At 45.7% G+C, this 14,672-nt stretch overlaps 1 protein-coding gene across 9 annotated transcripts in view; it reads left to right on the top strand.

Moving 5' to 3' along the window:
- fbxo41 (F-box protein 41) overlaps positions 1-14,672 on the top strand; it is a 548,611-nt gene that overhangs the window by 240,812 nt on the left and 293,127 nt on the right. Inside the window, exon 12 of one of the 9 annotated variants that reach the window (XM_072578279.1) lies at positions 12,308-12,696. The exons of 7 other annotated variants lie outside the window; for them this stretch is intronic. In XM_072578279.1, the coding sequence (XP_072434380.1) occupies positions 12,308-12,316 (9 nt within the window). In that variant the 3' untranslated portion in view covers positions 12,317-12,696. Of the gene's footprint in view, positions 1-5,585; positions 6,157-12,307; positions 12,697-14,672 lie in introns of those variants that run through there. One more of the 9 variants, XM_072578278.1, reaches the window with a different exon arrangement.

Here is a 14,672-nt window from a genome sequence, read left to right as displayed (position 1 = left end):
AGAAACTTCTTCACCCAGAGAGTGGTGGGTGTGTGGAATGTTCTGCCCCAGAGGGCTGTGGAGGCCAAGTCTCTGGATTAGTTTAAGAAAGAGTTGGATAGAGCTCTCAAGGATAGTGGAATCAAGGGTTATGGAGATAAGGCAGGAACAGGATACTGATTGAGGATGACCAGCCATGATCATAGTGAATGGTGGTGCAGGCTCGAAGGGCAGAATGGCCTACTCCTGCACCTATTGTCTATTGTATCTTCACCTGTAACCGGAAAAGATGCAAAATCTGCCAGTACACCACCCCCCTCACTTCCATCTAGGACTCCATACAGTCGTTCCAGGTGAGACAGAGGTTCACCTGCCTCTCTTCCAACCTAGTTTACTGCATCAGGTGCTCCTGATGTGGTCTTCTCCACATCAGGGAGACCAAACGTAAACTTAGCAAACGGTTCGCTAAGCCTCTCAGCTGGGCCCGCAGGGGCCAACCAGACCTCCCAGTCACTGCCCATTTTAATTCCCCTTCCCACTCCCTTTCCAACATGACCATCCTTGGTCTCCTCCATTGCCACACCAAACCAAACCACAAATTGGAGGAACGTGTGGAGACTATTTAAGGAGCAGTTGTTGCGAGTGATGCATGAATTTGTTCCTCTGAGACAGGTAAGAAGGGGTAAGATTAAGGAACCTTGGATGACGAGAACAGAGGAGCTTCTTATCAAAAGGAAGAAGGCAGCTGAAGTAAAGCAGAGGAAGCAAGGATCTAGAAAACCTTGGAGGATTACAGGCTTGCTAGAAAAGAGCTCAGAAATGGACTGAGGAGAGCCAGGAGGGGGCACGAAAAAGGCTTGGCAAGATGATTAGGGAGAATCCAAAGGCATTTTACTCATACGTGAGGAATAAGAGAATGATCAGGGAGAATGTAGGACCGATCAGGGATAGCGGAGGGAACTTGTGCATGGAATCTGAGCAGATATGGGAAGCCCTAAATGAGTATTTTGCTTCAGTTTTCACCAAGGAAAGGGACCTTGTTGTGAATGAAATCTTTGAGGAGCTGGGTTACAGTCTTGACCAGATCAAGATTGATGAAGTTGATGTGCTAGAAATTTTGGAAAACATTAAGATTGATAAGTCCCCAGGGCCAGACCAGATTTATCCTCGGCTGCTCTGGGAAATGAGACAGGAGGTTGCTGAGCCACTGGTGAGGATATTTGCCTCCTCACTCTCCACAGGAGTCATACTGGAGAATTGGAGGGAGGTGAATGTTGTTCCTCTTTTCAAGAAGGGGAATAGGGTAATCCCTGGCAATTACAGACCAGTCAGTCTTACTTCTGTGGTCAACAAAGTGTTGGAAAGAATTCTGAGGGATAGGATTTATGACTATTTGGCAAAGCATAGTGTAATTAAAGGCAGTCAGCATGGCTTTGTGAGGGGCAAGTCATGCCTCACAAATCTTATTGAGTTCTTTGAGGTGACGACAGCGGGTTGTGAGTTCATGGAATGCCCTGCCAGTATCAGTGGTGGACTCTCCCTCTTTGTGGTCATTCAAGCGGGCATTGGATAAGCATATGGAGGTTATTGGGCTAGTGTAGGTTAGGTAGGCTTCGGTCGGCGCAACATCGAGGGCCGAAGGGCCTGTACTGCGCTGTATTTTTCTATGTTCTATGTTCTAAGACAGGTTGATGAAGGTCGAGCAGTGGATGTGGTGTATCTGGATTTCAGCAAGGCATTTGATAGATTTCCCCACGGTAGGCTCATTCATAAAGTCAGGAAGTATGGGATACAGGGAGATTTGGCTATCTGGATTCAGAATTGGCTGGCTGACAGAAGGCAGAGAGTGGTTGTAGATGGAAAGTATTCTGCCTGGAGGTCAGTGTTGAGTGGGGTCCCGCAAGGCTCTGTTCTTGGGCCTCTGCTCTTTGTAGTTTTTATAAATGACTTGGATGAGGAGGTTGAGGGGTGGGTTAGTAAATTTTCATATGACACAAAGGTTGAAAGTGTCATCGATAGTATAGAGGGCTACTGCAGGCTGCAGCATGACATAGACAGGATACAGAGCTGGGCTGAGAAATGGCAGATGGAGTTCAACCTGGATAAATGTGAAATGATGCATTTTGGAAGGTTGAACTCAAATGCTGAATCTGGGATCAAAGACAGGATTCTTGGCAGTGTGGAAGAACAGAGGGATCTGGGTGTGCAAGTACATAGATCCCTCAAAGTTGCCACCCAAGTGGATAGAGTTGTTAAGAAAGCATATGGTGGTTTGGCTTTCATTAAAGGGGGATCAAGTTTAAGAGCCATGAGGTTTTGCTGCAGCTCTACAAGTCCCTGGTGAGACCACACTTGGAATATTGTGTCCAGTTCTGGTCGCCCTACTATAGGAAAGATACAGAGGCTTTGGAGAGGGTGCAAAGAAGGTTTACCAGGATGCTGCCTGGACTGGAGGGCTTGCCTTATGAAGAAAGGTTGAATAAGCTCGTACTTTTCTGTCTGGAGAGAAGGAGGAAGAGAGGAGACCTGACCATAGGTATACAAGATAATGAGTTAAAAATCACACAACACCAGGTTATATTCCAACAGGTTTAATTGAAAGCACACTAGCTTTCAGAGCGACGCTCCTTCATCAGGTAATAGTCATCACTCCAAAAGCTAGTGTGCTTCCAATTAAACCTGTTGGACTATAACCTGGTGTTGTGTGATTTTTAACTTTGTACACCCCAGTCCAACACCGGCATCTCCAAATCAGGATAATGAGTGGAATAGATAGCCAGAGATTTTTCCCCAGGGCAGGATTGACGAGGTGTCATAGTTTGAAGATATTAGGAGAAAGATATAGAGGAGACGTCAGAGGGAGATTCTTTATGCAGAGAGTTGTTTATACATGGAATGCGTTGCCAGCTGTGGTGGTGGGAGCAGAGTCATTAGAGATATTTAAGTGACTGCTGGTCATGCACATGGATAGCAGTGAGTTGAGGGGTACATACATTATGTCGCTATATTTTACATTAGGATTAAACCTTGGCACAACATCTTGGGCCAAAGGGTCTGTTCTGTGCTGTACTTTTCTATGTTCTATGTAACACACGGTGTGCAGGGTGTTCTAGTGAGGTGGATAAAGAACTGCTTGAGCAACAGGAGACAGAGAGTAGTAGTTGAAGGGAGTTTCTCGAAATGGAGAAAGGTGACCAGTGGTGTTCCACAGGGATCAGTGTTGGGGCCACTGTTGTTTGTGATATATATAAATGATCTGGAAGAGGGCACTGTTTGAATGAACAGCAAGTTTGCAGATGACACGAAGATTGGTGGAGTAAAAGAAAGCATAGGGAACTGTCAAAGAATACAGGAGAATATACATAGACTAGAGAGTTGGGGGGAGAAATGGCAGATGGAGTTCAATCCAGACAAATGTGAGGTGATGCATTTTGGGAAGTCTAATTCTAGAGTGAATTATACAGTAAACGGAAGAGCCTTGGAAAAAGTTGATGAGCAGAGAGATCTGGGAGTTCAGGTCCATTGTACCCTGAAGGTTGCTGCACAGGTGGATAGAGTGGTCAAGAAGGCATATGGCATGCTTGCCTTCATTGGACGGGGTATTGAGTATAAGACCTGGCAAGTCATGTTAAAATTGTACAAGACATGGTTTGGCTGCATTTAGAATACTGTGTACAATTCTCGTCGCCACATTACCAAAAGGATGTGGACACTTTGGAGAGGGTGCAGAGAAGGTTTATGGGATGTTGCCTGGTATGGAAGGTGCTAGCTATGAAGAGAGGTTGAGTAGGTTAGGATTGTTTTCATTAGAAAAAAGGAGATTGAGGGGGGACCTGATTGAGGCCTACAAAATCATGAAGGATATAGACAGGCTAGATAGAGATAAGCTTTTTCCCAGGGTGAAGGATTCCATAACGAGAGGTCATGCTTTCAAGGTGAGAGGTGGAAAGTTTAAGGGGGATACACGCGGCAAGTACTTCCCACAGAGGGTGGTGGGTGTCTGGAACGTGTTGCCAGCAGAGGTGGTAGAGGCAGGCACGGGAGATTCATTTAAGATGCGTCTGGACAGATGCATGAGTAAGTGGGGAGCAGAGGGATACAGATGCTTAGGAATTGGGTGACAGGTCTAGGTAGTGGATTTGGATTGGCTTAGGTTTGGAGGGCTGAAGAATCTGTTCCTGGGCAGTAAATTTTCCTTGTTCTTTGTCACCTCCGTCATCAATCCTGCACTCTTTCCCAAGAGGAGGTCACGTTTTGCCCCTTCCTGAGTAGGACCCTCTCTATAATGCTTGAAGATACTTTCCTGAACACACTTAGCAAATTCCACTCCATCTAAGCCCTTAATGCTTTGGCAGTCCCAGTCTATTTTAGGAAAATTAAAATCCCTGACTATGACAACCATATTGCTCCTGTAAGTCTCCCCAGTCTTCCTGCTTATTTGTTCATCTAATTCCCGCTGACTATTTGGGGACCTATAGTACAACCCCAATAACGTCACCATCCCCTTGTTATTTCTTGGCTCCATCCAGAAAGCCTCACTGGATGATCCTTCAGTTATTTTATCTCGAGGTACTGCTATGATACTTGCCTTAATCAACAATGAAGCTCCCCTCCCCTCCTTCCACCACCTCTGTCTCACCTAAAGTACCTGTACCCTGGCATATTAAACTGCTAGTCCTGTTCCTCCCTTAGCCACGTAATGGCTATAATATTCCAGTCCAATCGACCAATCCACGCCCTGAGTTCATTGGCCTTACCTGTCAGCCATTTTGCATTGAAATATACCTAATTTAATCCAACAATCATTCCTTGCTCCCTGTCATATTCCAGACTGACCTGTCTATTCAACTTACCATTTCGAATTACTGTATCTCCTTCTAGCCTCGCACTTGCTGTCCATCACTATGACTCTATTAGTCTAAGGTGCTGCACGAGAGGCTGCTAAATAAGATTAATTTTGCAAATATCGACTGGAAACACGATAGCTCGAGTACTTTAGATGGGTCAGTTTTTGTCCAGTGTGCGCAGGAGCGTTTCCTGACACAGTATGTAGATAGGCCAACAAGGGGCGAGCCACATTGGATTTGGTACGGGGTAATGAACCAGGATTCGATTTGGACATAGGTGAGCATTTTGGTGATAGTGACCCCAATTCAGTTACATTTACTGTAGCAATGGAAAGGTAAGAGTTTTAGCTGGGGGAAAGGCAATTATGAGGCGATTAGGCAAGATTTAGGATGCATAGGGTGGAGAAGGAAACTGCAGGGGATGGGCACAATTGAAAGATAGAGCTTGTTCAAGGAACAGCTACTGCGTGTCCTTGATAAGTATGTACCTGTCAGATAGGGAGGAAGTGTCGAGCAAGGGAACTGTGGTTTACTAACGAAGTTGAATTTCTTATCAAGAAGAGGAAAGAGCTTGTGCAAAGATGAGATGTGAAGGCTCAGTTAGGATGCTTGAGAGTTACAAGTTAGCCAGGAAGGACCTAAAGAGAGAGCTAAGAAGAGCCAGGAGGGGACATGAGAAGTTGTTGGCAGATAGGATCAAGGAAAACCCTGAAGCTTTCTTCAGAAAATCAGACGACAACACTCTGTTCCTCCTCCTAGCTTACAAGCAGAAGCTGAAACGGGAGGATCCTTCAAGGAAAGAAATATAATGATGGTCCGAGGCAGCAGAAGACTGTCTCCAAGACTGCTTGGAATCGATGGCCTGGACTGGGTTCAAGTACGGAGGTCATTAGCAAATGCGTGGTAGACTGTATGCCAAAGCAGTCAATCTGTGTGTTCCCCAACTGGAAACCTTGAAGGAGCTGGGAAATCCACTCCCTACTGAAGACCAGGCATGCAGCATTCAAGTCGGACAACCCTGACCTGTACAGAAAAACCAGACATGACCTCCACAAAGCCATCTGAGATGCCAAGAAGCAGTACCGAGCCAAGTTAGAGGCCCAAACCAACATGCAGACTCCTGCCACCTGTGCCAAGACCGAAACAACACCTTCTCCAGCCTCCACCACTTCCTCTGGCAGCTCATTCCATACACTTACCACCCTCTGCATGAGAACGTTGCCCATAGGTCTCTTTTATATCTTTCTCCTCTCACCCTAAACCTATGCCCTCTAGTTCTGGACTCCCTGACCCCAGGGAAAAGACTTTGCCTATTTACCCTATCCATTTATAATCATCTAGAAAAGAATAATTTGATTAGGGATAGTCAGCATGGTTTTGTGAAGGGTAGGTCGTGCCTCACAAACCTTATTGAGTTCTTTGAGAAGGTGACCAAACAAGTAGATGAGAGTAAACCGGTTGATGTGGTGTATATGGATTTCAGCAAGGCATTCGATAAGGTTCCCCACAGTAGGCTATTGTACAAAATGTGGAGAAATGGGATTGTGGGAGATATAGCAGTTTGGATCAGTAATTGGCTTGCTGAAAGAAGACCGAGGGTGGTGGTTGATGGGAAATGTTCACCCTGGAGTCCGGTTACTCGTGGGGTACCACAAGGGTCAGTGTTGGGTCTATTGCTGTTCATCATTTTTATAAACGACCTGGATGAGGGCGTAGAAGGGTGGGTTAGTAAATTTGCGGACGACACTAAGGTCGGTGGAGTTGTGCACAGTGACGAAGGATGTTGTAGGTTACAGAGAGACATAGATAAGCTGCAGAGCTGGACTGAGAGGTGGCAAATGGAGTTTATAGAAACATAGAAAAATACAGCGCAGTACAGGCTCTTTGGCCCTCGATGTTGCGCCAATCCAAGCCCACCTAACCGACTCTAGCCCACTATCCTCCGTATGCCTATCCAATGCCCATTTAAATGCCCATAAAGAGGGAGAGTCCACCACTGCTACTGGTAGGGCATTCCATGAACTCACGACTCGCTGAGTAAAGAATCTACCCCTAATATCTGTCCTATACCTACCACCCCTTAATTTAAAGCTATGCCCCCTTGTAATAGCTGACTCCATACGTGGAAAAAGGTTCTCATGGTCAACCCAATCTAAACCCCTAATCATCTTGTACACCTCTATCAAGTCACCCCTAAACCTTCTTTTCTCCAATGAAAATAGCCCCAAGTGCCTCAGCCTTTCCTCATACGATCTTCCTACCATACCAGGCAACATCCTGGTAAACCTCCTCTGCACCCGTTCCAGTGCCTCCACATCCTTCCTATAGTATGGCGACCAAAACTGCACACAGTACTCCAGCTGCAGCCGCACCAGAGTCTTATACAACTGCAACACGACCTCAGGACTCCGGAACTCAATTCATCTACCAATAAAGCCCAGTACACCATATGCCTTCTTCACCGCACTATTTACCTGGGTGGCAACTTTCAGAGATCTGTGTACATGGACACCAAGATCCCTCTGCTCATCTACACTACCAAGTATCCGACCATTAGCCCAGTACCCCATCTTTTTGTTACTCATACCAAAGTGAATCACCTCACACTTACCCACATTGAACTCCATTTGCCACCTTTCTGCCAGTTTAATGCAGAAAAGTGTGAGGTGATTCACTTTGGTCAGAGTAACCGCAATGCAAAGTACTGGGCTAATGGTAAGACTCTGGGTAGTGTAGATGAGCAGAGAGTTCTCTGTGTCCGGGTATACAGATCCTTGAAAGTTGCCACCCAGGTTGACAGGGTTGTTAAGAAGGCATACAGTATTTTAGCTTTTATTAATAGAGGGATCGAGTTCCGAAACCATGAGGTTATGCTACAGCTGTACAAAACTCTGGTACGGCCGCACTTGGAGTATTGTATACAGTTCTGGTCACCACATTATAAGAAGGATGAGGAAGCTTTGGAAAGGGTGCAGAGGAGATTTACTAGGATGTTGCCTGGTATGGAGGGAAGGTCTTACGAGGAAAGGCTGAGGGACTTGAGGCTGTTTTTATTAGAGAGAAGAAGGTTGAGAGGTGACTTAATAGAGACATACAAGATAATCAGAGGGTTAGATAGAGGGGACAGGGAGAGCCTTTTTTCAAGTATGGGGACGGCGAGCACGAGGGGGCATAGCTTTAAATTGAGGGGTGATAGATATAGGACAGATGTCAGAGGCAGTTTCTTTACTCAGAGAGTAGTAAGGGTATGGAATGCTTTGCCTGCAACAGTAGTAGATTTGCCAACTTTAAGTACATTTAAGTCATCATTGTACAAGCATATGGACTAGCGTAGGTTAAATGGGCTTTAGATTAGTATGACAGGTTGGCGCAACATCGAGGGCCGAAGGGCCTGTACTGCGCTTAATGTTCTATGTTCTATTACTTGGAATATTGTGTATAGTTCTGGTCCCCATATTTCGGGATGGATGTGGAGCATTGGAAAAGGTGCAGAGGAGATTTACCAGGATGTTGCCAAGTCTGGAGGGCAGGTCTTATGAGGAAAGGCTGACAGACTTGAACCTGTTCTCATTGGCAAGAAGAAGGCTTAGAGGGGATTTGATAGAGCCATACAAGATGATCAGAGGATTAGATAGGGTAGACAGTAAAAGTCTTTTTCCTAGGATGGTGACGTCAGCGTGTATGAGGAGGCATAAGTACAGATTGAGGGGTGATAGATTTAAGACAGATGTCAGAGGTAGGTTCTTTACGCAGAGAGTGGTAAGTGCATGGAATGCATTACCTGCTAATGTTGTCAAGTCAGCCACATTAAGGAGATTTAAACATTCCTTAGATAAGCACGTGGATGATGGGATAGCGTAGGGGGACGAGCTTAGAATAGTTCACAGATTGGTGCAACATCGAGGGCTAAAGAGCCTGTTCTGCGCTGTATTGTTCTATGTTCTATGCCCCTCATAATTTTGTAAACCTCTATAAGGTCACCCCTCAGCCTCTGACTCTCCAGGGAAAACAGCCCCGGCCTGTTCAGCCTCTCCCGATAGCTCATATCCTCCAACCCTGGCAACATCCTTGTGCTTAGCACTGCTACCTCACAGCGCCAGAGACTCGGGTTCAGTTCCAGCCTCAGGCAACTGCTGTGTGGAATTTGCACATTCTCCCTGTGTCTGTGTGGGTTTCCTCCGGGTGCTCCAATTTCCTCCCACAGTCCAAAAATGTGCAGGTTAGGTGATTTGGCCATGTTAAATTGCCCATAGTGTTAGGTGAAGGGGTAAATGTAGGGGAATGGGTCCAGGTGGGTTGCTCTTCGGAGGGTCAGTGTGGACATGTTGGGCCGAAGGGCCTGTTTCCACACTGTAAGTAATCTAATCTAATCTAATCTTTCCTGAACCCTTTCAAGTTTCACAACATCTTTCCGATAGGAAGGAGACTAGAATTGCATGCAATATTCCAACAGTGGCCTAAGCAATGTCCTGTACAGCCGCAACATGACCTCCCAACTCATGTACTCAATACTCTGACCAGTCAAGGAAAGCATACTAAACGCCTTCTTCACTATCCTATCTACCTGCGACTCCACGTTTAAGGAGTAATGAACTTGCACTCCAAGGTCTCTTTGTTCAGTAACACTCCCTAGGACCTTACCATTAAGTGTATATGTCCTGCTAAGATTTGCTTTCCCAAAATGCAGCATCTCGCATTCATCTGAATTAAACTCCATCTGCCACTTCTCAGCCCATTGGCCCATCTGGTCAAGATCCTGTTGTAATCTGAGGTAGCCCTCTTTGCTGTCCACCACACCTCCAATTTTGGTGTCATCTGCAAACTTACTAACTGTAGCTCTTATGCTCACATCCAAATCATTTATGTAAATGACAAAAAGTAGAGGACCCAGCACCGATCCTTGTGGCACTCCACTGTTCACAGGCCTCCAGTCTGAAAAACAACCCTCCACCACCACCCTCTGTCTTCTACCTTTGAGCCAGTTCTGTATCCAAATGGCTAGTTCTCCCTGTACTCCGTGAGATCTCACCTTGGTAATCAGTCTCCCATGGGGAACCTCATCGAACGCCTTACAGAAGTCCATACAGATCACATCTACTGCTCTGCCCTCATCAATCATCTTTGTTACTTGCTCAAAAAACTCAATCAAGTTTGTGAGACGTGATTTCCCACGCACAAAACCATGTTGACTATCCCTAATCAGTCCTTGCCTTTCCAACTACATGTACATCCTGTCCCTCAGGATTCCCTCCAACAACTTGCCCAGGTCAGGCTCACCGGTCTGTAGTTCCCTGGCTTGTCCCTACCACCCTTCTTAAACAGTGGCACCATGTTAGCCAACCTCCAGTCTTCTGGCACCTCACCTGTGACTATCAATGATAGAAATATCTCAGCAAGAGGCCCAGCAATCACTTCTCGAGCATCCCACAGAGTTCAAGTGTACACCTGATCAGGTCCTGGGGATTTATCCACTTTTATGCGTTTCAAGAAATCCGGCACTTTCTCCTCTGTAATCTGGACATTTTGCAAGGTGTCACCATCTATTTCCCTACAGTCTATATCTTCCATATCCTTTTCCACAGTAAATACTGATGCAAAATACTCATTTAGTATCTCCTCCATTTTCTGTGGCTCCACACGAAGGCCGCCTTGCTGATCTTTGAGGGGCCCTGTTCTCTCCCTAGTTACCCTTTTGTCCTTAATATATTTGTAAAAACCCTTTGGATTCTCCTTAATTCTATTTGCCAAAGCTATCTCATGTCCCCTTTTTGCCCTCCTGATTTCCCTCTTAAGTATATTCCTACTCCCTTTATACTCTTCTAAGGATCCACTCAATCTATCCTGTGTATACCTTACATATGCTTCCTTTTTCTTAACCAAACCCTCAATTTCTTTAGTCATCCAGCATTCCCTATTACTACCAGCCTTTCCTTTCATCCTAACAGGAATATACTTTCTCTGGATTTTCGTTGTCTCCTTTCTGAAGGCGTCCCATTTACCTACGAACATCTATCACAAGGGGCAATAATTTTAAGGTGATTGGAGGAAGGCTTAGAGGAGATGTTAGAGGTAGGTTCTTTACACAGAGTGATGGGTGCATAGAATGCATTGCCATTGGTGGTATTAGTGCCCGATACATTCGGGACACTTAAACGAGTCTTAAATAGGCACATGGAAGATAGTACAATGAAGGGTATGTAAGTTGGTTTGATCTTGGAATGAGATAAAAGGTTGGCAGACCATCGAGGACTGAAGAGTCTGTACTGTGGTACTGTTCTATGTTCTGTATTCTATGTCGCCAGGGTTATAGTGTCATAGAGAGGGGCAGCACAGAAACAGACACTTTGGTCCAAGCCGACCAGATATCCTAACCTAATCTAGTCCCATTTGCCAGCGCTTGGTCCAGATCCCTCTAAACCCTTCCTATTCACATACCCATCCAGATTCCTTTTAAATATTGTAATTGCACCAGCTTCTACCACTTCCTCCTGGCAGCTCATTCCATACAGCCACCACTCTCTGTATGATAAAGTTGCCCCTTAGGTTCCTTTTATATCTTTCCACTCTCACCTTAAACCTATACCCTCTAGTTCTGGACTGCCCCACCCAGGGAAAAGACCTTGTCTATTTATCCTATCCATACCTCTCATGATTTTATAAAACTTTAGAAGGTCACCCCTCAGCCTCCAATGCTTCAAGGAAAACAGCCCCAGCCTCTCCCTATATCTCAAATCCTCTTGTAATCTTTTCTCAACCCTTTCAAGTTTCACAGCTACTGTTCTGCCCTCATCAATCCTCCTTGTTATTTCTTCAAACACCTCAGTCAAGTGAGACATGATTTCCCACGCAAAGCCGTGCTGACTATCTATAATCAGCCCTTGCCTTTCCAAATACATGTAAATCCTGTCCCTCAAGTTGGAGGGTTTGAGCTGAAGGGTGAAGTTGGAGAGGCTGATTAGGCTTGGACTGTTTTTCCTGGAGTGTCAGAAGCTGAAGGGTGACCTTATAAAAGTTTATCAAGTCATGAGGGGCATGGATAGGGTGGTGGAATCCAGAATTAGAGGACATAGGTTTAGGGTGAGAGACGAAAGATTTGAAAGGGATGTAAGGGGCAACTTTTTCAAGCAAAGGATCATGTATAAAATGAGCTGCCAGAGAAAGTGTTGGAGGCTGGTATAATTACAGCATTGAAAAGGAAGCTAGATGGGTATATGAGTAGGAAGAGTTGAGAGGGATATCAGCCAAGGATTTGCAAATGGGGACCAGATTAATAGGATATCTGGTTGGCATGGACATGTTGGACCCAAGAGTCTGTTTCCGTGCTATGCATCCCTATGATTCTTTGACTCTAACTGATCATTGACTTCAGAAAGAAGGGAGGAGAGCACGGCCCCAGTTATATCAATGGAGCTGAGGTTGAGAGGCTGGACAGCGTTGTATTCCAAGGTGTAACAACAACTTGTCCTGGACTTGCCATGTAGATACGTTAGTGAAGAAGGAACAACAACGTCTTCTTCCTCAGTCGTCTCAAGAAATTTGGCATGGTCAAAAGGACCCTCACCAACCTTTTCAGGTCCACCATTGAAAGCACACTGTCAGGATGCACAATGGCCTGGTTTGACAAGTGCTCTGCCCAGGATTGTAAGAAACCACAGACAATTGTGTGCACAGCCCAGACCATCACAGAAGCCAGCCTTCCATCCATGGATTCCATTTACTTGTCTCATTGCCACGGAAAAGTTATCAACATCATCAAAGACCCATGTATATTAGTGAAACCATGCAGATGCTATGACACGGGATGAATGGACTGGAATATTCCTTCCCAGTGGGGAAAAACGATCAAGAACGTTCAGCCTCAGATCTTCAGGTAAACAACCTTCAAGGTGGACTTCGGGATACACAACAATGCAGAGTAGCCAAGCAGAGGCTGATAGTTTGGGATCTTGGGTTCATGTCATACTACAGGTATCCCCACCACACTGTACACTCTCATGCATGCACACATATACACACACTATCACATAAACACACACACAGACCCCCCTCTCATAGACACCCACATGTGCACACAAACACACACGCACATGCATACACGGGCACATGCACACTCTCTCAGATGCATAGAACAAAGAACAAAGAAAATTTACAGCCCAGGAACAGGCCCTTCGGTCCTCCAAGCCTGAACCAATCTAAACCTGTCGGTCAATTCCTAAGCATCTGTATCCCTTTGCTCCCCACTTTCTCATGCATCTGTCCAGACACACCATAAATGAATCTACCGGGCCTACCTCTAACACCTCTACTGGCAACGCGTTCCAGGCATATACTAACCTCTGTGTAAAATACTTGCTGCGTGTATCCCACTTAAACTTTTCACCTCTCATCTTGAAAGCGTGACCTCTCATTACTGAAGTCTTCACCCTGGGAAAAAGCTTATCTCTATCTGCTCTGTCTATACCCTTCATGGTTTTGTCGACCTCAGTCAGTTTCCCCCCTCAATCTCCTTTTCTCTAATGAAAACAATCCTAACTCAAAGGTAGAAGACACAGGGTGGTGGTGGAGTGTTGTTTTTCAGACTGGAGGCCTGTGACCAGTGGAGTGCCACAAGGATCGGTGCTGGGCCCTCTACCTTTTGACATTTACATAAATGATTTGGATGCGAACGTAAGAGGTACAGTTATTAAGTTTGCAGATGACACCAAAATTGGAGGTGTAGTGGACAGCAAAGAGGGTTACCTCAGATTACAACTGGATCTGGACCAGGTGGGCCAATGGGCTGAGAAGTGGCAGATGGAGTTTAATTCAGATAAATGCGAGGTGCTGCATTTTGGGAAAGCAAATCTTTGCAGGACTTATACACTTAATGGGAGTGTTGCTGAACAAAGAGACCTTGGAGTGCAGATTCATAGCTCCTTGAAGGTGGAGTCGCAGGTAGATAGGATAGTGAAGAAGGCATTTGGTATGTTTTCCTTTATTGGTCAGAGTATTGAGGTCCTGTTGTGGCTGTACAGGACATTGGTTAGGCCACTGTTGGAATATTGCGTGCAATTCTGGTCTCCTTCCTATCCGATAGATGTTGTGAAACTTGAAAGGGTTCAGAAAAGATTTACAAGGATGTTGCCAGGGTTGGACGATCTGAGCTACGGGGAGAGGCTGAACAGGCTGGGGCTGTTTTCCCTGGAGCGGGTCGGAGACTGAGGTTTAGGGTGAGGGGGAAAAATATAAAAGAGACCTAAGGGGCAACATTTTCACGCAGAGGGTGGTATGTGTATGGAATGAGCTGCCAGAGGATGTGGTGGAGGCTGGTACAATTGCAACATTTAAGAGGCATTTAGATGGGTATATGAATAGGAAAGGTTTGGAGGGATATGGGCCGGGTGCTGGCAGGTGGGACTAGATTGGGTTGGGATATCTGGTCAGCATGGACAGGTTGGACCGAAGGGTCTGTTTCCATGCTGTACATCTCTATGACTCTACTCACCCTCTCTTCATAGCTAGCACCTTCCATACCAGGCAACATCCTCGTAAACCTTCTCTGCGTCGTCTCCAAAGCGTCCACATCCTTTTGGTAATGTGGCAACCAGAACTGTACACAGTATTCTAAATGTGGCCAAACCAATGTCTTGTACAATTTTAACATGACTTGCCAGCTCTTATACTCAATACCCCGTCCAATGAAGGCAAGCATACCACATGCCTTCTTGACCACTCTATCCACCTCTGCAGCCACCTTCAGGGTACAATGGACCTGAACTCCCAGATCTCTCTGCTCATCAACTTTTCCCAAGGCTCTTCCATTTACTGTATTAGACTAGAATTAGACTTCCCAAAATACATCACCTC

The sequence above is a fragment of the Chiloscyllium punctatum genome, chromosome 1, assembly GCF_047496795.1.
Source record: "Chiloscyllium punctatum isolate Juve2018m chromosome 1, sChiPun1.3, whole genome shotgun sequence".
NCBI lineage: Eukaryota > Metazoa > Chordata > Chondrichthyes > Orectolobiformes > Hemiscylliidae > Chiloscyllium > Chiloscyllium punctatum.
The sequence above is the reverse complement of the archived record's forward strand: the minus strand, read 5'-3'. Positions and strand labels throughout refer to the sequence as shown.